A 23,826-nucleotide genomic window follows, 5' to 3' on the forward strand; every position below is an offset into this window, starting at 1 on the left:
GTTCTGACTTTCAGTTAATACCTCTGGATAAAACTTGACACATAAAACTGATGTTGTGATAGAAACAACGTAATCATCATGAATGCCAAATGCCTGCATTAGAACAAGCTGACATTCATTATAAAGAGTCTTAAAGATTAATGAAGCTTAAGGAAAAAAGCTGAAACTTTTAAAACTGATTAGAAATGAGTTAGTTGTATGTAACAAAGGTGCCTTAAGTTCAACACGCCACAGACACAACATGCTCACCAGGGAATGCCTTTTCTTTTGTTGAACAAAAAATGAAAACTCAGCTGTGCACAAGGTTAAAGATTGTATTTTAATCACAGACTGAAACATCATGATTTACAAAACTGATGGTTAGATTTAAAACCAACCACTACATCTTTCTGTGGGAATATTCCCCCCACACCCTAGCAGACTAGGGGTTCAAGTGATGAACAGAGCTGTTCATGTTTGCCTTTGGGACTGAACAGTGATTTCCAGGATGATGACTGATGCTGCAAGAATTCACCTAAGATGCTTGTCAATGTATTTCATTTACCCAGCTGGAAGTGGCTTCTTCTAGGGAATTCTGCTGGATTCATCAGAAATCCCAACCATTTTGCAGCTTTCTGTCCAGAGCCTTCTCTGCAGCTCCTCATCATATGCTACGTCAGCAGATTTTGTCCTTTCCTCATTGTAAAGGTAGCAGCCGCCCACTCCTTCCATCTCAGGCGATGCTGCTGCATAGATGGTTGTAGAGGCTCCTTCCTCTGGAGTCTGCAGAAACAAGCAAACAAAAAAACCATAACAAATTCAGATGAGACAGGTATAATAAAATAATTACATTACACCATGGGACCTTACCAATGACAATCAGCTTCCCTAGTTTTGCATCAAACTTGTAGTTCTTATGCAAACCTCATGGTGGCAATGATAAAAATGCCACTTATTCAACCAGCAAAGGAGACTTTGTTTCCACAACAGTGCTATTTTGAGATAGATTAAAGCCACAGAACAGATATATGGAAAACTCTGGTCCATTTTTTCAGGAGCCAGTCAGGAGGAGCATACAAAATAATTGATTTAGTTTTCACAGTTAGAGCTAATAAACCCAAAAGCAAACACAAATATTATAATCCTAGTTTAATTATTTATTTTGCAGGGCTGAAAGGGTCTATACTCTGCCTTAAGAAGATGAAGGCTATGCTGTACGTGCAATGTGTTCATTGTTACAACAATATGACACGAGCAAAAGATCATGGAAAGTACAACAGCAAATTAAGATTCCGTAGTTCAATCCCAGCAGGCAGGTAAACCAGGGAATTACATTTTCCAATAGTTTTCAGAATTCTGCAGTGTTGTAAAGCAAAATGGTGAAAGATCTGCAATGTCTGACAGACCATGAGTATTAAATGAAATTTAATAGCTTAGAGTGATAACTCCTTTCATCCTGAGGATATGCAAAACATTTCCATTTTGCCTTCAGAAGGATCACACAGCTATCACTGAAATTATTTAAATGTTTGTGTTTTTTTTTTCTTTCATTGAAGGACATATTTAAAACACAATGTTTGATATGTTTCATTTTTATCAGTGATATAATTAATCAACGCCTAGTAGATAATAATGTATCATTGTACAGTCCTTGCAGTCATTCTGAGTCATTAACAGTGCCAGTGCTGCTCATAGCTTTGTCTGCTGCACCTGACAGGATGCCTTTTCCTAAAGAACTCACTTGGTGAAAGAGACAGTATTGAACAGGTTACTCAGTGCTTTAATAAAAATACAAATCTAAGTAATTTGAAGCTTTTTGTGACAAGGTTATGATATTTTAAAAAGAAACAACTCTGTTTTCTCACTGTGCATAAATACAACTTACTAAAAATAATTTATTTATATGATGCATCTGGCATTTGGTTTCATTTACAAATAAACTAGAGCCATGTCACACAATCACACAATAAGTCAAGTTTACCCAAACTGCGACCTCTCCAGCTGGTGCCCAGGCAGAGCACCCTCAGCATCTGTGAAGGAAATCCATCCCCTGTGTGACCACAGGCACGTTCCCCCAAAAGTGAACTGCTGAAGCGATATACCCTACAATACGAATGCTCCACTCCATGCCAAGCCCTTGACCAAAAGTGTTTAAGCTGAAGGAAAACTGATGCCAACAGGCTGCAAGGAGTGGTAGTATCACCGTGCTTTCCTTCAGCAGCCACGGAATAGCCAGCTTTTGCTGCCAGTTACCACACAAAGACAGCATGTCATGTTCCAAATAACACTGAATGAAATAAGATGATAACTCAGCCATCCAACAGGCTGTTCTCTCAGCAAAACATCAGTCAGTACATAAAAAAAAGTCAGTTCAGGTAACTGCTGGAATATTTTTTTATTTTTAAGAAGATGACTGGACAGTTAGATACCATCTAGAAACACAATGTGCCCATTTACTTTAGTTTTATACTCTACTACTGCTTCTTCACCCTTCTTTGTATTATGAAAAATAGTTCTATTCCCATCCAGTACATTATGTAAACAACGTAAAGATATGTGTGTGCATAATTCTTCACATGATCAGGATGACTCCAAAAAGTTGGATTCCACATGCTCATATAGTGGCTACTATCACAATCAGCTATGCTGCAATATAAAATACCTTAATACTGTAAAGCAGCAGAAAAATGATGAATACAAGCATTCATATTTTATACCACTCACTCTGGATGACAGAAAGAAACCAAAAGTTTTTTTAACATACTGCTGTACTTAAAAATTTAGTGACACAGATAAACCATTAGCTCATGTGATGGTTCACTGGACGTTATGTTCCTGAGTTCTCCAGCTCCCCAGCACAAACAAGCATAAATGTCAATGTCGATGACTACCAAATCTTAACAACAGCTCAAAACGGAAATGCTTTAAAAAAAAATTCTGTGGGTGGAATACATGTGATTATGTTCTTATGAGCAGGGCTCTCTGCAGCCTCAGACATTGGTCTGTATGGATCTTCCTACAGCATCAGAAATGCTATGTGCTTTTGCTGATTCAATGGGAAGTCTCTTCTATCATATGCAGTATTTATCAGGTTCTTTATTTTTTGATGATATGTCAGGTTAGCTCCCCACCAGAGGGGATCTATACCAAGAGGGTGGCCAAACACTGGAACAGGCTTCCTAGAGAGGTGGTCAATACCCCAAGTCTGTCAGTGTTTAAGAGGCATTTAGACAATGCCCTTAACAACATGCTTTAATTTTTGGTCAGTCCCAAATTTGTGAGCAATTGGACTAGATAATCATTGTAGGTCCCTTCCAACTGAAATACTCTAGTCTTTCTATTCTATTCTATTCTATTCTATTCTATTCTATTCTATTCTATTCTATTCCATTCCATTCCATTTCAAATAATATTAAATATTTTAAATAAAAGCAGTGTACAAGTTGAAAGTCAGCTATTGTTTTTATTCATGCAGCCCTAGTAGACCTTTACCAAACCATTTTATGTAGCAAATGTTTTCTATTCTTCAATACAAAGAAAATATTGAACAGGCTCAGACATGAATAAATGCACTTACATGGCCACATTGTGACGGGTCTATAAGCACAGTGACATTGTCACCATCCATTAAGGTCAGCTTATGTAACTTGCCCCAAGATTTAATTTGTTTTTAATCCTGTCCACCATATCTAATACACTGAGTGGAAGGTTCTGTGAAAAATTCCTATTTAGTTTCTATCACCTGTTGCTAAAAGCAATTATCTAAACACATAAGGAAAAAAAACCCACTATAATACATTAAGCAATTAGTGCATAATAATTTCAGTTAAAGGAAAACAATTTTTCCAGTGCAACAGGGAGCAGAGTTGCATATGTATGATTAATTAATTGTCTTATCCCATCTTCTGAGTGCCTAATTAATGTTGAAAGCTTTAATGTTCCATTACTTGAGGATCTCTCTCTTCATTGTTCTGGCGTGTTTTCTGTTTTAATGAAAGTAAAAGGGAAACTCTACACCAGGAGTACCCTGGCCTTCCAGCTGGGTGGATGACCTACCTGTTTTGAGAGGCTGGAAGAAAAGTACTTGCTGTGATTCCATCTCTGGATCATGCTCATACCTACTATGAAAGCACTCTATGTCCACCTGCCCATACACCATCAAGGCTCTTTCCCAAAGTCTTGGATCTACTACACACCCATAGTTAAACTGCAGCCCACAGAGACACACAGACATATCCATACATGTCCTGCCTGTGTACCAGCACCTGAGGACCTCTTGGGAAGAAAGAAGCTGGCAACAGGTTGCAACCACTGGAGCAATTCATGAGTGGACAGGGAGCAGGTTGACTTGTTCCAGCAGTGGCAGCCTCAGCCTAGTTGCCAGCTTTCCTGGGAACCCCATAGCTCTTCTTTTACCACATGATAGCCCATCAAAAGATGAGGAGAAACCACAAAGCTCTTGGAAAACTACCACAAGCAGGAGACTACTGTCCAAAGCAACACATCTGACCCATTCTGTGATGCCAATGGCCTTCTAGGAAGGACAGCACCTGATAAGAGGCCAGCGAAATCACCAGCCAGCACTTGAATACCTTGATCTATAAACCCCAGGATGTTTGTCATGATGCTCTATACAAACGGGAGCAAGTTCCCACCTTTGAGATTCTGATGTATTACACCAAAAGTTGCAGGTAGACAGGCAGTAATAAGTATCATTCAAATCACAGAGGAGGATACTCTACACACTGCCAGAATTAAAAAACAAAACAACCCCCAAAAAACCCAAACCCAAACAATAACAGAATAATATATATATATACATATATATATACACACACACATATACATATAAATATATATATATATATATATATACACACACATACATAGAATCCATAACATCATGATTTGGCTGGACTTGTCCTAAGACAAGAGGGATTCCCATAAACTGCACAATGCTTCTTCTCTCTTCAGTTACCAACTTATTTGTGCTGAACTTTTTTTAAATTGGATTTTTGTTTACATATTATTGTATTATTAGTATCCAAGCAACTGTAATTGATACCTTTGTCATAGCCAAGTAAAACTGATTTCTGCTTAACTTCTTCCTAATTAAATTCTGCATGTGCAATTCCTTTTGCTTGTTACAGTATTGATCATGTATTTCACTTTCCTTTGCAATTAAGTATTTGATTGCAGTATCCCTTCAACAGTAAATAAAGGTCAGACTGAAATATTGCTTATTACATGTGTAGGCTGTGGAAGGAGAGAAAAGATAGCATGTGACCAGCTGATTTAAGCAAAATGCAGTCTATGTACACAAAATGACATTATTTCAGTACTACCTATTCCCAAAGAAAGATATGTTTTGGTTTTTTTTTTTTTACAGAAGCTCTACTAATTCTTTTTTAAAATATTCACCAATAGTAAATCATTAATGTAGAATACTTTTCCTTCAGCATTAAATGAAATATTCTATTCTATGAAAGCTAGGACACATACTAAGAGGGTTTGTGGTTTAGTTTTGTGTTTTTAAGACTTGCCAGTTAATGCATTTCGATTAACGCATTTTTAAGTGCCATATAGTCTTGTCAATACTAGGTGCTAATGCTCACAAAATGTGTTAGCCGACGAGTCAGGCCCTATAGCCATGTCTCTATGAAATGTCACATGCTTTTCATTTGTCTACAACGTGCGCAACAGCTTAACTCTTTGGAAACGATGCACCTGCATCAGTTGTGCATTATGGCTTTGTGGCATTTTTCTTATTAATCCAGGTACTCATCCAGTTCCACCTTCACCTGAATTCATAGCTCGGCGTCCTGGGTAGACAGTATGGTATGTACATCAGAAACTACAGAAAACTGGAACAGAAACAAAACTAACAAGCTCCTATAATTCCTCTTCTGCAATCCATTCATTTTCCCAGTACCATCTTCAGTTAAGTACCAGCAAACAGTGAGAACCTTGCTGTGTCTTAAACACTGTGATGAACAGTTCACATGGGCAGCATGCATATAATTCCAATTGCATCGGTTGACACAGTTTGCCATATGATTGAAAAAGCAGTAGTGATACAACCTATGGTATCAGGGGAGTTCTTACTCTGGAATAGCTTCCCCTCACCCCAGCCAATCAGCTGATTATACTTGGTTTGTATTTTATAACTTCACGATGCTGCCATCTTGAGAGATGGTAGGAGAGAAGGTTGGGCAAAGAGGACAGAGCAGGAAGCAGCTGGCAAACCCAACGACTGAAATTGCAGTTGCATTTTGAGGGACACGACTGAGGGGTCAAACAGGCAGCTGTGCATCAGGACTGGCTAGTATGCTGGCAAATGGCTGAATACTGAGGAAGAACATGTTAAAACACCTTTATCCATACAATTTGTGATGGAGAACACATTAAGTGTTGGTGGAATGCCCCTCATCAGCAACATTAAGTAGACTGCTGTAGGAACACTCACCGACACTGGTTTTATGATGAGAAGGTCCTACCTCATGTACTCACATCCATTATGTCATGAACTTGTCAGTTCATATGGGAAATCTGCTCATGGGCTGATGACTTCAAGGAGCTTTCAGGGGTTGGTTTTTTTGGCATGAGGGTTCAGTGTGTTTGCTCTTTAGCCTCACTTTTTTAAATGGATGAGTTTCCCTCAGGCCATTCCTGACTTGGGTAAGGACAAGACATGTCTCTGGCTACCAACACATTTTCCAGGTTCCAACTAGGAAGACACAGTAAGCACTGAACAGGCCATCTGTTGGGCCTGGGTACTCAGGCACCTTTGCCAGCATTCCTTTACTTTTTTCCATGTTAATTATTCTGGTAATGCTTTGAAAATGTTAGTATTCTACTGACTGGACTAAAATCTCTGCATATACAGTTTTGTGCCTTTTCTGTCTTTCTTCAGGGAAGACAATGATCATCTGGGATCCCTGAACAGTACTATGCATATACACAGTGGGGCTTAGCAACAAGAATGAGAACATGAAATTACTTTTACTGGGTACAGCAAAGTCTGTCATCTAATTGCTGGCAGCTAATGGAGGGGGGACACCCAGCCACCCTTGGTGCACTGCTTGACTCTCAAGAACAAAGGCAAACACAAAGCCACTGCAACACGGAATAGTTTGAAAACTGTCAGAAACAGAGTAGCTGGGATTGTGTTCCCATGAATATTGATGCAAACAACTTGTGAGAAATAAATTACCTGTGTTACAGGGAGCGCTGATTACTATGATCTGTGAACGACTGACTCATTTCAAAACCAGGTTACTTTCTGGTGCAAGACTCTTGAGGTGAAATAACAACAGCTGCTGTAGTGTCACAGCCTGCTGGTGAAGATACGGGCTACATGTGCTCAACACTTCTTGTGTAACTTCTGCAGTGTCTAGACCTCCTGACGTGATCATTGCTTTGGAAAATTCGGCCGAAAAATGATTAGTTGAAACACTGAGTATGAAAACAAAGGCTAGCAAGGAAACTGTGACGCAGGTATAAGGATGTGTTCGGCAAGCTTTCATCAACGAGGCTGTAACAGCCGACTGTAAGCCCTGGTAAGACCCGTGGCCAGGGCCAACTGTCAGATCCCTAGGAAGCCAAAGCTGCCAGAGATGTCTGGCAGCACAGCTTGTCAAAGATCTCTGCCTTCTCAAAACTCAAAATCCCCAGTTTTCACCTGGGTTCTCTCTCTTCTCCTATTCTTTCCCATGTAGCTCCCTATTACTCTCTTTCTATCCAATTTCTGCCTTGATTATACACCAGAAAGAGATAGAGATGTTTTATTGAATATACAGTTCTCCCTAGAGACTCAGTCAGCACCACCAAATTAATTTCTCTTCAATCCCCAACTCACAGCAAAGAGAATTCTTTAATAAATTCACTTCATAATAAAATCTTTAGGTTTCTTCTTTAAAAGAGACAGCAGCTACAAACAAATGGCTGAGTTAAAATGTGAAGCCTTTCTCTTGACAATGTTGTGGCTACAGAGCAATAATTTCTGAATCAAAGATACGAATATATAATAAAAGACAAAACACTGATAAATTGAGAACAGAAGGCAATTTCCAAACTAAAAAAAATACTAAAATGCTGAAGGGAAGGAACTTTTATAATATGAATAATTCATGCCTATTCTGGGAAAAAGAGAAGCTTTTCCCTGAGTATCCTTGTACAAGATGCTGTAAAGAACAGAAGCAGAGATAGCTGGTAAACAGACACAAGGAGCATCAAAACCTGGATCTCTTCTTCTCTTTCTATGGAAACCAAATTTTTTTGAATGACCTTTCAAAACAATCCAGCTACACAGAGAACCTGGGAAGCCCCACCTCATCTTCACATCAGCCTCCACACAGGTGGCTGGGAAGCCTATAGATAAAGTAGACCATGGAAGAATAAAACTGTCCCCAAGAGATGGCCAGGGTCAGCAGGTTGCTCAGGGAGCCCAAGGACCATTGTCTGAATGCCTGAGTTCCCATGAGTCGTTTAATGGAGCCAACCGTGGCAGGTTTCGCTTTGCTTTGTGTCAGAGCAATGCCATCTGAGAAACGTGTTTTGCTGGAAAATCACCAAGCAGCTCTACTCTGAAACCCTGGTACGGCTCTTCTTTCAGACTCAAAACATGATCAAAGGTTTACTCAGGAAGACAGCAGCCATAGCTCTGAACCTTCCTCTTCCAAAGCAGCTGCTTCAGACTGAGCAGGACATCATGGGTCATCTCAAATAGCATCAGATGCCTGTGTTATCAGGCAGCTGAATGAGGCCCCTGTTGGCTGGCCGGCTTTCTGGGCCACACTGAAGAGATCTCCATTGACTTCAGACAGCAGCTTCAGCAGCGAACTCACTTGTAGATACTACAAAAACAAATTAGCATGTCTTAACTTCAAACCGTCCCACTTAGAAGTCAAATATAACCTTAGTGATTTGAGCAGAAGTGTTTGTGGATCCATACTTTGCATTTTCTAACTGTTGAAATGGAGGACTAGAAGAATTATGTTTAGGTTTAAGCAATTCTCAAAATGGAAACAAGAACCCAACTTTACGTAACTGGATTTAAGCAGGGACTTGAAACTTTGGGTCAAAGTAATTAATCATAACCAAGTCCTTTGTTCATTTTGTCAAGTGCATTGAGGAAGATTACTTTGCCTGAAGGCTTATCCTTACGCCTGCTTTGCAGCAGACAGTGATACCTTCAAAGTCAGAGCTGAGATATCGCTACAGCCACTCCAATTACATTACACTCGTTACCTCACTCAGCTCAGCAGCAGTATGCAAAATTTGATAGACAGGAGGCTGCTGCCCCAGACATCGCATAAACATCCAGCCAGAGACAGTCATTTGCTGGAAGAACATCCAGTCTCTAGGAAATAAGGCAGGCAATAACAGGAGGAGAGAGCTGAGAGAGTACACGTACTTCTCAAAATGCTGAAGCCTCTTCTGGGAGTGTGACACTCTGGTCAGCCAGCCCTCTGGAAACCAGGTGATGTCCTGCAGCTACCGATTGCTGAGGATGCCAGACTTAAACCACTCAGAATTGTTCTGCGTATCTTCAAATAATCTGGGATTTTCTGCAACACCTCTATTTACAGACAGGCAAGTGGTTTACTGAAACAAATGCACAGGTCAGGAGAAGAGATGAGGAAAGAATGAGCCTCCTAAATCTTAATCCTGATGCCTTGTGCACTAGGCTGTTACTCCTTTTCTGTGTTTGTAAAAGGAAAATACACAATTTATTTGTTTACTACCAGCTTTATGGCCATAATTACAGTATCATGTGAACAATTCAATATAATCTTCCTCATTCCCAGATACAGACTGATCTATCATTATGTAAGAATACTCAATTACAGCTGAGTAGCCATGCTAGATTATTAACTATGTAAGGCTTTAATTCTACTGAATTAGTAGTTTTGAACTATGACTATCTGAGAAATACGAGTAAGAGTGTAAGACTACCCCTCCCTCCAACAAAGCTCTTAGAGAGGCAACCTCTTTGATAGGTAGTGGCTGGAATATCTGCATCATTTAAAAATATATGACCAATTTTTTTACTTCAAAACACAATTTAAATACGAATCAAAATGTGAATGGATCAAAATTAAAGAGGACTTAAAACAACAAACATCCATGAAAGCTTTAGAGCTTTCATTCTCTATGCATTATCTTATACCAGTACATCGGTAAGCTTTAGTTTGCTGAATTCTTTCAGATGATGCCAGATTTTGGCAATCGAAATAAAACAACACAGAAAATCACACAGAAGTGTTTGCATTTGAAATGGTAGCTGCATTTTTACCAGCTCCAGAGCAGGAGAAACAGCAAGGCTCTAAGTGCTGAAGAGGATGCTCTTGAGTGCATGTACTTGTGAACAGTTTATTATATTTACCTGCCTGTTCACACAAAGTAAAATGTCTTTGCTGGCTTTTGCTGAAAACACATGACTTCAGGCATAAGATATATGGTGACTTCTGACTTGTAGCCCTCTACCATCATCTCTACTCTTTTACTTACTCTTTAACATTTCACAAGTCACATAATCTTGTTTTCCCTTCTCAGAAAATGGAAACTATCACAACTCCAACTTCACAACTTTCTTATAAGGACTGTTACTGTTTTTTAATGCTTATAAGCACTCAGAACAGGCATGGAACACCTAAATACTTAAAAGATAACCACAATATAGAAAACCTTTATGAACTCCAGTGAGATCAAAAAGCATAAAGACTGTACAGAACATAGACAAAATGAAATAACCCCAAATTACATAGGCCAGCGGCTGTTTCACAGCCTCTTCTGTTTTAAATTGCTACAACCCCCGTTTTGCACCCCAAAGAGCAGCGGGGTTGTTTCCACATGTGGTCTGAGGAGGGTGGTGGGGCCTGGAGATGCTGGCTGCCTGCCCAGGCTTCTCACCTGCCCGCTGGAGGCACTTGCTGAAACCAGATGGCTCAGGTAAGAAGGTGCAGATCCCTTCCTGGATCACCAGGTAAGGTCAGCAGAGGACACTTCTTCTCCAGGACTCAAGTAGGCCATGTGACTGCACTAGCAAAGATGGGGACCAGAAACACTAAAGCGCAAAATGACTACAGGGTGCTACATCTCTGCATTAATAGCATGCAAGATGAAAATACACCTGAGAAGATGGGAAAGGTGAAAACAAAAATACACTTTCTTCCAAATATCTCATGGCTACATTGTAGCAGCATGCTAGCTGGGCTGCAACAGGTCCTGTGGGTCTCCTCCACAAAAAGCTCCTGCATGGAAAACGAGACACCGCCTCACAGTGCTTATCCTTGTGCTGGGTCTCAGCCTCCATCTCCTTTTCCTTATTGCTGACTCCAAGCCTTTCTGCAGGACTGAAATGTGATAGTCTTGAAGAGGCTGTGCTGGCTGGCTGGAAGACGTTTCAAGCAGATCACCAAATAGCATTTAGCACTGTCCACAGGTCTGGTTTTCTGTTTTCTAGATAGCTGTTGTGTTTAAATTATAGTTTTGCAATATTCCCCAAGCTGACAGGAGAAAGCCCAAACTGGAAGACAGGCAAAAGTGGTGGGGAGGGAAGGAATCTTATTCAGCAAATTTATGCTTCCTTTTATTCTAGTTGCTGGCAATTTCAGCATTTATTCTTGAATGATAAACAAAAAGATATAAACGAGGTCTGAATTAATAAATTAATTCAGGTCTGTCCCTAGCGGCATACTCCAAAGATGGAAAATAAGAAGAGTAGTCTGATTTTCTATGGTTGTTTTAGTGAAGAACAGAAATAGGTGAAGGCAGCTCAGATTTTCTAATCCTATCTTTTCTGATAGATACAGTAATCAGAATTAGTTAATTCAAGTCAGTAATTACAGATTATACATCCTTGGTTTTGATGAGAGAAATGTGCTAAATAAGTTCAAGGTATTTCTGTTTAAGTAATAAAATCTTGTAAAAATGACATTTCCCTTCTTTTTAATTAAACTCGTATTTCATCTCGAAGCAGCTTGTAAAAAGAGTGAAGAAAAAAATCAGTCATTTTGTAAACAGCTGTTTCCCATTTTCTATCACAACAGAACACTAAAGTCATGAAATCACAGATAGATTCTGATTATGAAGCTCTCTAAGTAGCTTATCCTCTCAGTTACCTAAGAGAAGTACTAAATTTAACGGCAAAGGCTACATTCAGGTGCAAATCAACATCTCTCAGTGCTTACTAAACCACCAGAATCAATCTGTTTTTAACAAAATAACTAAAAATGCAAATGCAAAGGAGGATTGAATCTGATTATTCAAATCAAGCTTTTTGTTGTGTAGACTGAAAGTGAGTTTAAGCTCTGTAACTTAAATCCCTTTATTTAAATCAATCAGCCCTGGGGGTCTTTACTGTCCATCAAGGAACCTACTGATGGCTTAAATTCAGAAAAGCAGCAAAGAATATATATATATATATATATCACTTTAGACAGGCAAATAGTACCATTGATTTCAATAAGATTAGTCATGTTTCTAAAATTATGTCAGACAAGATCCAAGTCATCATATCTTGCACTGCAAAGCTCATTATAAAGCAAACACGCAAACTCTTAGCCACACAAATGCTTCCCAAGGTCTTAAACAGAAGCAAAAACCTTCCATCTTGAAAACAATTACTCCTGAGTTCAATATCATCACATTTAATCTGCTAAATGGTCTGAAAGAAGGGCAGGTTGGTACTTGTAGTGCAGAGGGGGATATTAGCCTTGGGAGAGGTGATATTATCAATTTGCAAGGGGGCAGAGAGAGAAAAAAAAAAAAAAAAAAAAGGTGGCAGTTCCTGCCGGGGGAACAGATAAAGGAAAGCGGTGAAGTGGGAGGTACTGAAGATTGTTAAGTACTAGTACATAGCAAGACCCAGATTTACTATACACTGAACCTGTCAATTTTAATATACAGGCTGATTTCTAAGGTGTTTTGTAAACCTTCATTAAGGTAGCAGATGGAGCCATTAATTTGTGAATAACATCTCCCCTGCAAAGGCCAGGAGTGGATTTGGTGGCAGGTATCATCCTTCCCATGTTCCTGTTTCCTTTGCCGGATGACAGAAGTCACAGCAAAAGTGTCATGTTGCTGTACAGGTACAGTCCTCTGTGAATGTCTAAACCGACTGCCCTGGCTTGTGTCACAGGAAGAATTGGTTCAAGTTCCAAAAATTAGGTCCATAGTGATTAGTCAAATCTTATTACATGAAGGAGGACAATGAAAAACTGGAGAGAAGAAAAACATTTAATCACTTCTATAGCCAAAGTCTTTCCCCAGTCTGCTATTGAAAAAGAAAAAGAAAAAGAAAAAGAAAAGGAAAAAGAAAAAGGAAAAGAAAAAGAAAAAGAAAAAGAAAAAGAAAAAGAAAAAGAAAAAGAAAAAGAAAAAGAAAAAGAAAAAGAAAAAGAAAAAGAAAAAGGAAAAGGGAAAGAAAAAGAACTTGTGGGGCAAGAATGTAAAAAATCCCAACAACCTTCCTGAACATATTCCTTTTATTTCATTCTCAGATAGCTCCTGTCTCTGCAGAGAGCTTCTGACTGGGGTTTTGATACTGGACTGATTAAGGGCATAGGTAGGTAGGTATGACCCAGAGACCTACACTTGCAGAACTATCAATAGCCAAAATAACACAGTGAGAATTAACCTTTTATTTTTATTAAGTGCCCCAGGAGAGTTTCTGTTGCACTTGTATTCACAGGGCTTTTTGACTGAAAGGTTAGAGCAGTTGTTTAGAATGAGAAACAAATACCGGGAGGTTTTGTGGTTCGATCAATACATGTTACAGACTCATCTGGTGCTGAAATAATTTACTTTGTTTAGGGAGCTGGTATTGAACTTCCCTCTTTGGCAATGCCATTTCACTACACCTGCCTGTTTGCCTTGAGAGCCCAATCAATGAGCCCTGCCCGCCGGTGCGCTCTGCAAAGAGCTGTGCCCCAGATGATTAAACTTCTGCTTCCCAGGAAAAATTCCTGTTGAATTAATGCAGAACTGTGCTGTGGTTTAGTAACTGTTTTTAACTCGCAAAACTGCAGGCTGAGGTCTGAGCAGAGGCTTGAGTGGCAGCGCAGGCTGCCTGTCCCAGCCCTCCCCACCGCCTCTCCTGCCCGCCCAGCAGCTTGCTTAAAATTCTGCTCTTTACCTGCAAGTCTGCACAGCTCTCCAGCCACCTATTGTTTTTTAATATGTACTTCACAGTGGAATTGAATTGTTCCAATCAAGATCAGGACCCTGTTTCTCTAGGTGGCATGCGAAGCACATCTACAGTCTAAACTTTCACTCGTTTTCTCTGCCTGCCCTTCTACCATGCCCCACGACACTCGCAGATAGTCCCAGCTCTTCTTCATTCCCTTTTCCTCCTGAATTCCTAAATGCCACTTGCCAGGCCCTCCCTGCAACCTCACTGAGTGTGCTGGTTGCTTGCCCCATTGGATGAGATCCCGTTTTGCAGCACATATGCCATGTTGAGGAGGGTCTCCTCAGGGGCTCAGGGCAGGAGGGTTCCCAGTGTATCACCGACACTCACACTCCTTGGATCACCCATCCATGTCATTGAACCCCTTCAGAAACCAAAAAGGGGTAGAGAGCAGCTTTCAAACATGAGCTCTTGGGGCATGCTGATGGCTCTTACCAACTCTGGAACAAAGGAGCAAGCACAAGCCTTTTGACAGTAGAGAAAGAAGAGGGAAATATTAGGTAAAATCTCACCAATGGATTGACCCAGCCATATCTGGGAAGACAGGAGAAACAGTGGGTCTACAAGCGGTACTAAGCCCTTAGAGCTGGGCAGAAACCAAGGCTCTTCTTGCAGCAAAATCACAAGGGGCATCGAAACGGTGGTGTGACAGCATGTTGTATTGCTGGGTGTGTAGGGCTGCAAGGGGAGGAGTGTGAGTGGGGGTGGTCTCAGGGTGCAGAGGCCACCAGCATCAGCCACAATGCCAGCCACTGCCTGACCCTTCCCAGGGCAGGAGCAGCTCCTGCATCTGGAGAGACAAGCTGAAAAACCCTCTTTGCTCTACAAATGTCTGCTGAGTTGATGTGTCTAGTTTTTAGTCCCTGAGCTCTGTAGGGGAGCCACAACTGAGAAGCAAGGGTTTCCAAAGCAGCACAGTTTTTATATAAAAATAATCGAAATGTTTGGGTTTTACCAATTACATAAATCCTTACTGACCAGAACATAACTGACCTAAACATAACTGACCTTTACTTTTAAATCTGTTCAATAAAAGAGGATTACAATTGTTTGTGAACTTTGCAAAGTCTGTAACATGGCTTGGGGAAAAACACCCTTAATTTATATTTGTCTAATCCCTAATAGCTGCTGACAGTCTGTGAAACAAATAGTTTTAATTATTTTCTCCTTGCTGAATCTTAGGTCTCATCATTTAATCATAAAAAAATAGCACATTAGTGACAATTGGGATAAAATGGAGAGTCATACAGTAGGAAAAACAGGAAATCACATTAGCACCAAAGTGACAAACATGTCCTTCTTATTGCAGCCCTGTCCTGAGACATCAGAACATTTACAACTGCCCCATAAAAAAAAAACAACAAAAAACAAAAAACAAAAAAACAAAACAAAACAAAACAAAAACCAACCTGAAGAAAATAAAAAGCCCTTCAGACATTTTCCATTTATCCTGAAATGTATGGCTATTAAAAATGTCAGTGTGGTCTCTGCAATAAAGAAAATAGTTTAAAGGCTCCTTTCAGTTATTAATGAACAATGTATGGGTCTTACACATTGGTGTAAAATAAGTGCTACTTTTTTTTTATCAGAACTACTGATGCATGAAAATTACTACAGAGCTAATCAAAGACTAATCAATGACTATATTTCAAGAGTAATGCTCTGTTCAGAGGAAAAAATGGCTGCAATTCACAAACAATTATTGACACCATGAAGCACATGAATCAATGCCCACAAGAGATCTGCACATTATTTAAAATTTCTTCATCAATATTTGCCTTTGATCCTTTGTCCCAGTGTAATTTTTCCTGCCTGTAATACTGTGAATGTATTAAAGGTTAGTGTGAATACATTAAAGACACTAGCTTAAAATGCAAAAGCTAGACTTCTGATGGATACATCTAACAGGCAGCAGTGGCATGACTATTTCTGGAGTGCTGTAGCCATGGGACTCTGTGCAAAGCTCCTTCTTGTACAAGACATTGTCAGCCACAAAACAATCAAGACCTCACCTCTCCTGGGCCCAGTATAACACTGCAGGACATGAAATTCTTAAAGTTTTCCCAGTTTCTTTTTCAGCGTGCAATGGTTTACAGCTCAGAGTAAGTGGAAGTACATGAGGTGGCCAGAGCTGGAGGTGATGTGCCTCAGTGCTCACTGAAGTCTCCCAGGGAGACAGATTTATCACGGGCTCCTAAAGCAAACTGATGAGTTCCCATCAGCCCAGTTCTCTAAATATAGCCTTTTGCCTTGTTTTTATCACCACCTCTGTTTAGAGCAAGGGAAGACTATGAACTAGTCCAAGGTACAAATCTGAATTCTCCTCTGTTAACACAGAGGAGAGAACAACCATCCATTCTTCACTTGCATAAGCAAATACTGCAGATGTACAGGGAAGCAAAGAAGCTGATTACCTCTGGCTCTCATGTTTTTCTTTTTGAGTTACATATGGCTTGAGGCATGGCTGGTTTATAGCCTGAAATTATGTTCCTTTACTTTAGGTTTAACTGCAAATCAGTCTGCTTAGCCCAGAACAAACATCTGGTCTTTGCTTAGAAAACGAACAGACAACTTCACACCTGCCACCAGAGCGCAGCTACTCAAATACCTGACAACAGTTACCAGCAGCACTTGATAGGAGGGAGAGATTTTTAAAGAAAAAATACCCGGCTGTGACTAGAAATAACCAGATTTGCGTGTCTTACTACAGTTCTGCAGAAGAAAGCAGCAGTAATTTTTAATCGCTAATATAATAAGATGGAGAAAAGCAATTTGGTTCTTGAAAAATCAGGCAGATTCCTCTTCTAATCTAAATTAATATTATGAAGAATTTACAAATAGCTGTAGAAGACCACAGCAGAAAAAAAAAACCCATAACCACAAAGAGAATTTTGAAGACAAAATAGCACCAAGGTACACGTTCTTACAGAGAATATTTCCCTAAGCAAAAGTAGATGCCTGAGCCAAGTATGCTCTTTAACTCCTTCTCTGAACATGTAAACTCATTTCAAAAAAAGCTCACTCAGGATTTTTTCCTCTTATTTAGGCAAGTATGAGAAATTACACAATAAGACTGAAGATTTTCTTAGCATTCATCTCATTTGCAAGTAGTACAGAGTTGCTCACACTCGTAGTTTGCTTTTTTATAGAAAAGGACACAAAATCTAGACGGTCCTCTGGCCTGCACTAACTGCCTCTATATTAAATAAGTACAAATATAACTATTTTGAAACTATAAAGAGTGAAGAAGGCTCAACAAAACGGAGATGAGAATACAGCCCAGTACATATGGACATAATTTTAAAATAAACATTAAAAATGTATTTATGAGGTAAGGAGCAGGAAAGGAAGCTCTTATCCCAAAACTTGTGTGCCTGAGCACGCTGGCCTGCCAGCTCCCAGTTTTCCAGTTTCATTTAGAAAAAAGGTTACTATCATCTATCATATTCCATGGGTTGTCAGAAGAGCCATCCCCATGTATTTTTCATTAAGAAGCCCCCTGGAAGAGGTGTTTTAAATGCTTGAAAAGGAGGTTAGCTGGCTATTTGCCAGCTGCACCACAGCTCTGCCCTTTCTTCCAATTCAAGAGTATATTAACCAGAGGATAATCACAGGTGTTCCCATCCATAATCTACAGTAACAATAACAAACAGCAGGTCAAATGGAAAGGATCTTGCAGTCTTTCAAAATAACCAGTTTTGCATTTTGTTAGAGCTATTTATTTATCTTTCCTAAAAATTCTTAGGTATTGCAGGTGGCTGAAATCAAGAGTGAAAGAATATCGTTGAAAAATACTTAATAATATACATTCAACTTGCAAAGCTAGAGTAGGCTACATTTTTGTTTAGTATATTATTTAAAAGGTAATTATTTTTATTAAAATAATTTTGTATATGAAAAAAATAATAATTGAAGGTAAGTGATATTTTACCATGACAATTGTCTAGTCTCCACGGATTTTAGCAGAGACTCTAAAACATGAAAGCTATTGCAAGCTCCTGCATTTTAGATACATCTGTTTCTCTATGATAAAGGCACTATACAACTGTGATAACAACATATTTGCAAAGGTCTGTTAATAAATATCTGCTGTTGACTAAAGTTTTACAGAAACACATGTTGACAGTGACAACATAGAAAAACAAGAAATGAAGTTATATGCATTTACTTAACAAAAATACTTCCACCTACCACACATAAAAATAAAGATTCTTTTTATGCAAGAAATCTGTTTACATGAAGAAATACCAATTGGTACAAATGACCCAGCAATGCAGTGTTCTTCACCAGAGAAACTACACACTCTTTACTTATTCCCTGAAGCGGCAAAACCACATGCATCTTAGTGACATGATTCATAGACAGCTATTTCCATCATATTTATAAAAATACCCCTATGGGCTGCTGACAGCAATGAGAGGTGAATGAAAGATTACTGAAATACAGCTAAATTGAGGGCAGCTTAAGAGACCTATGTTTCGGTTCATCACACCATTTCTTTCTTGACAGTTCAAATTTTTGGTATAACCCAAAGGATTTATTTTTAAACCTAGACACCCATTCATAATAGAGGGCAAAGCTTTAACTCAGTAATTTGAAGCATCGACACATCTTAGCTATCGTAACAGACCCATGATCAGTAGCTTGCAGCAGGTCTATTGCTCTGATTTGAAAGACCCATCCAAGAGAGGTGAAGAACCCAGCTTTGCCCCCTCCTAAATACCACATAATGGTTTAAATAAATAAGTCTACAAAAACGAAATTCAAATTTTAAAATGTACTGTATAATTTCTCCATAAGAAAAATACAGCAAATAGCAGCAAAAGCACCAATTCAGGTGAGGCTGATCTGCCATCACAAAACAGGAAGGTAAGAATACCTGTCTTCCCTTCAGGCAAAATCCTAAACCAAACTCTCTGTTCTGGACATTTTAGGAATGGAAATCCTCATTGTGCAAACCCTTGTTAGTCTACTCTGGACACTGTCAGTTGGAGCTCCTTGGCTGCCGCCCAGCATGGCTACAAGCCTCCCTGCAGTTAGTCATCTCGAAGGTACTTTAGATGCAAACCAGTCAGTCAGGAAGGCCCAAGGCAATGGCTTGGGCTACTTGTGGAAACACAGGAGAAGCCATGGTCTCTCGTACATCGGTCATGCTGCTGGCCCTGGCTGCCTGGCCTCTCTGCTGGAAGGGTCTCTTCAGCACTGACCAGCTTCTAGAATTTTGCTGTAACCCAGATTAGAGATTAACTGGACAGCTATGCCAGCTATCTCTACATCTCCATTTTCAGTGTAACTTGGCTAATTTGTTTTTTAATGGCACGCACAGATTTCTTGACCAGGAAAATAAAAGATCTCATCTTCAGTGAAGGCTTTTCAGTCTGAACCACAGCCCCATGTTCACTTCTCTCCTGTAACCAAAAGCCAGAACTGTTGGAAGCACAGTTCAACACAGCTCATCAGCAAACAACTGGAAAAAATGTTGTCTAGAAAGGCAAGGATGGTGAGTGCAAGAAGTGGCACATCTTCACCAGAGGTTTTCCTAAAGAAAGATTTGCTAAGTACTCTAAAAGTTCAAAATCAAAATTAGTATTTGTTGGGAAATCTTAACTTTTGGACTCTTAGACCGAGTTCCTTTTTTCTTTTCCTCATGGGAACAAACCAGATAAACCTGAGGACAAAAAATTGGATTCTAAATACAAAAGGAATTCAGAAGAAATGGGGGGGTTGTAGGGACTCCTTGGAACATCTCTGATCTCCCAATTTTGCAGATATCCTATCAGCTGATATTCTCCATACACCTATTTAAACTCCATCTTTAAAACAACACTTTTCTTATATACTTTTCACTTCCACTCTGTGGAAGCCTTTTCCAGAGTCTGATTCCAATTAGGAGAAAGAAGTGTCTGACTTCTTTCTACTTATTTCTTTCTCACTTTCTCAAAGTAAATAAATTTCCAGTCAGCTTGCTTCAATTCATTCTTATCTTGATAAAATTGTTTCCTTAAAAGCCACCTTACTCCTGTTTATTTTGATTAAAGGTATTGCTAGGTATTATGACATAACCTGACAATAAAAAGAAGAAAAAAAAAGTTGTTGCCTAGAGCTTCTACAGAGTCAAACTGAAATCGACTCACAAAAGATGCATTGTCTTTATGGTAACAGCAACAGCACTGATACCATCCTTGGGTGGGATGGTACCTGCTTACATCTATGAAGTCTAATGACCCTAATGCTGCAAACGCTTTCTTTCCATCCGGGGGAGCATGGGACAGATTGCACATCACATGTATGAGTGCTGCTACTGAGAACAGGAGGTGCTTTATAATCAATCCCCTTGGCTCCTCTGAGTAAACCATTGTGTAGTGACCTGGAGATGACAAATTCAGGTACCTGAGCACAAACACATTTTGTATTTTATCACTTTTTCAAAAAGCTGGAAATAGATGACTCAACAGCAATCTGCCTTTGACCCAGTGCTGTGATGAGTGGATTGAAACCCTCACAGAAGAAGTTATACAGCCAAGGCATTGGGTGATGGATATACTCTGCAGTTAAAAGAGTGGTTCGTATGAAACAGACTTGCCCCAATATGAGGGGAAAATAAACCATCACACCGTGAAAACCGAAAATGAGCACTGAGTGTGTTTAAAATAATATTAACAGGGCAACTATATTTAGGAAAAAAAATACTGTGTGAAAGTCCCTGCTTCCTGCCTTCCAGACCCACAATGGATTTCAAGCAATATCAGCTGAATCCAGTATTATGAACATTTGAAATACTTACCACCTCTGGAGATCTGCAAGCCTTCTAAAGCAATTAGGTTTGGTGTATCTGTGCCGGCCTCAATACACTTCCCCAGATAGTAGGCATATAAAATAGGACACGTGCCACAAACCTAAACCAGGCAAGAAAAATAAAAGGCCAGCCCCAGATCAAGGAGAACCTCTGAGGAGCAGGATCAGACATAAAATGCTTTACATAAGGACAGTGTTCCACATAAGGAATGTGAAGTCAAATCAGATAATCCTTGTTACAAGAATACACAATAAGATTGGGATCTGGATGCTTTTAGGTTTGGGTCTTACTTATTTGTTTAGCAGGTTCTGATCAGCTACACTTGTGCAAAGCCACTGATGAAGTACCAAAAACTTCATGACGATGGAAGTCATCATCTTATATGCAGAGGAAAACAGGGACCTAAGTTGTCATTACTGGTCATGATGTATGACATTGGTGATAACTGAACTCCTCTCTGAGAAATGACCAAACTACATTCCCAGGCTGGGCAGCCATAAAAATAGCTTTTGTACCTGGACAATGTGCAACTCTGACAGAAAAAACAAGCATCCTGCCCCACAGTGCCTTTTCATTTTTAGAACAGACACACCTGTCAAAATATACTCATAGCATGTAATTTTATTTTCAACACTCTGAGCTCCAAAAACAATGGGACAGCTTTTCCCTTTCTACATTTTCAATCATCTTAGGATAGTATGCGACAAGTGGCAGATGCTGTGGAAGACTACATTTTGCATCTCAAGAGCCTGGCTTGGCAGGCAAAGATATCGAATAAGTCAATCAATACGGTTCTTCCTGACACACATTCAGCCTCAGCATGCTGCTGCCTGCTGCAGGGACGTGAGGCAGCTGGGGAGACATTGCACAACGCTGCTCACAGCAACGCCATGGGAACACAGGGCCGCCAGGCACAGGGCACCAATTCTGGTCCCTGCTGTTCATTCAAGAAATAACGTATGTACTAAATTGGATAAACTATTAATAAGACGGTAAGTTAAGCTTGTAGGTTGTTGGTGGCTTGCTCCAAGACTTTGACAAGTAATTAAGAGACATTGGGAGCAACTCAGTTTTTCAGACCATGCCTGAGCCTAGGACCAGCAGCAGCACCTCCTTCCTATTCCAGTGACAGAAAAGTAGGTCAGCATGATGGGGCCACACAAATACCACTATAAATCCCATCCATGATAAGCTGTCCAAGTTCATTCTTGTTTTATTGCACATTGCTCAGGTTTCATTCAAATCCTCTTTTGCGTATGTTCTGTATTCCCCACAGAGCGGAGCGCCTGGTCTGTGGTAACATCACTCCTGTGGTTTCTTCCCCTTTCCAGTGCTGAGATGGCAACAAAAAAATGTAGTAATTTGCCCTGAAGAGACTCACAGACCCAACTTAAAGAGAATGTTTAAATATGTAATAACATATAGACTCCACTAACTCTGGACAGATTGTATTAATGACTTGTGTTTACATCTAGGATCAAGTACCTTCTAGAAAAAATGGGAGCTAGAGCCACTGCACCAAATTTCCTGCTCATGTTTACCTATTAAAATCCACCAAATCCCATGTATTTAGTTGAGAACATAACAAGAACAAAACAAGACATGTGAACTACAACTTGTTGTATCTCAGTACCCTTCCCAAAAATGCAGATATGAATGTTTGGGGCTGGCAATTGTAATTGTTATGGTCGTTAGTAAAGCCAGAGTTATTCAAGTGATTTCTGAATTGAAACTTTTCAAAAATCACAAATTTGGTGCTGGATGATCTTGTTATTTTAAAAATTGTATTTGCTGTTTACAGTTGTTCCTCAAATAGTGAGTAATGCTTGCTTTTCAGCTTCTCTCTTTTTACATACATTACACAATTATAAATACATATAGGGAGCACACATAACTACCCATGTAAATGCATGACAATATATATGTGATAAGTAGTGGAAGCACACAATGGATTGTAAACTTATATGAAAAATAAATTTCATAAGTAACTGGGATTGCCTCACCTGTGGCTGCCCATGAACACACTTCCCACTTGTACGCGAAATGGTCTGGTTCTCTGAACACCTTAGAGCTGCCATTTGAAAAACCAGCTTGAGTAGAGATTACCTGTGCCCCAGACATGTGAACACACCTTTCCAGTTCCTACTCTCTCCTGTGCTGTTGTTTAAAATAAAACTAATTTAATGTCCTGTACCTTGGGATGGGATTCATTTCAACCAACTTTATACCTTTATACAGCACAGACATCTATAGCTGAGCTAGTCACCAGAGGATCCCTTCATCGTACACAGGGACAAACTGGCACTTGAAGGACTTGATTCACCTGGCCAACTGTAGATATTTATCTTGGGATAAAACTGATCCACTACTAGCAGGGACCACGAGGAGATCACTGGATGAACAGCTCTGATGCAGGCATTCATATTGCAGATATTTATGAACTAGGAGATATGTCAGAGGTGGCTTCCAGGCACAGGTGCCTCAGACCACTGGAAAAGGGGTGTTGGGTCAGCTTCTTGGCAGAACTTGGAATTTTCTGTCAACTTTTCAAAGCTCAGGATAACCATTAAAAATTGTGTCTATGTTGTTCATGGAAGAGCTTCCTTACTTCACATTGAAAGGTTTTTCAGTTGTCTTGGATTGCTGGTAAATTTAGGATTGGTAAATTAAGGACTGTCACATTCACAGAGGGGAAAAGGAGTGCCTGTAAATCTCCAAAGCCTCCTAAATTTAATTTTTCTGTAGTAAGTAGGGGCTTTAGGTGATGGGGCTCTGCAATATAAATGTTATAAGCATTGTTTTGTTGCATTACTCACAAGTAGCAAACGAATAAGGAATTTAGTTAGGTCATCCCCAG

General features: G+C 39.7%; 1 protein-coding gene across 1 annotated transcript in view; it reads right to left on the reverse strand.

Moving 5' to 3' along the window:
* Positions 1-300: 300 nt before the first annotated feature.
* Positions 301-23,826, reverse strand: part of ZBED1 (zinc finger BED-type containing 1) — a 180,599-nt gene continuing 157,073 nt past the window's right edge. The window contains exon 7 of the mRNA XM_080376064.1: positions 301-762. Coding sequence (XP_080232190.1) covers positions 565-762 — 198 coding nt within the window. The 3' untranslated portion in view covers positions 301-564. The remainder of the gene's footprint in view (positions 763-23,826) is intronic.

This window comes from Falco punctatus (genome assembly GCF_963210335.1).
Source record: "Falco punctatus genome assembly, chromosome: 2".
In the NCBI taxonomy this organism is placed as follows: Eukaryota; Metazoa; Chordata; class Aves; order Falconiformes; family Falconidae; genus Falco; species Falco punctatus.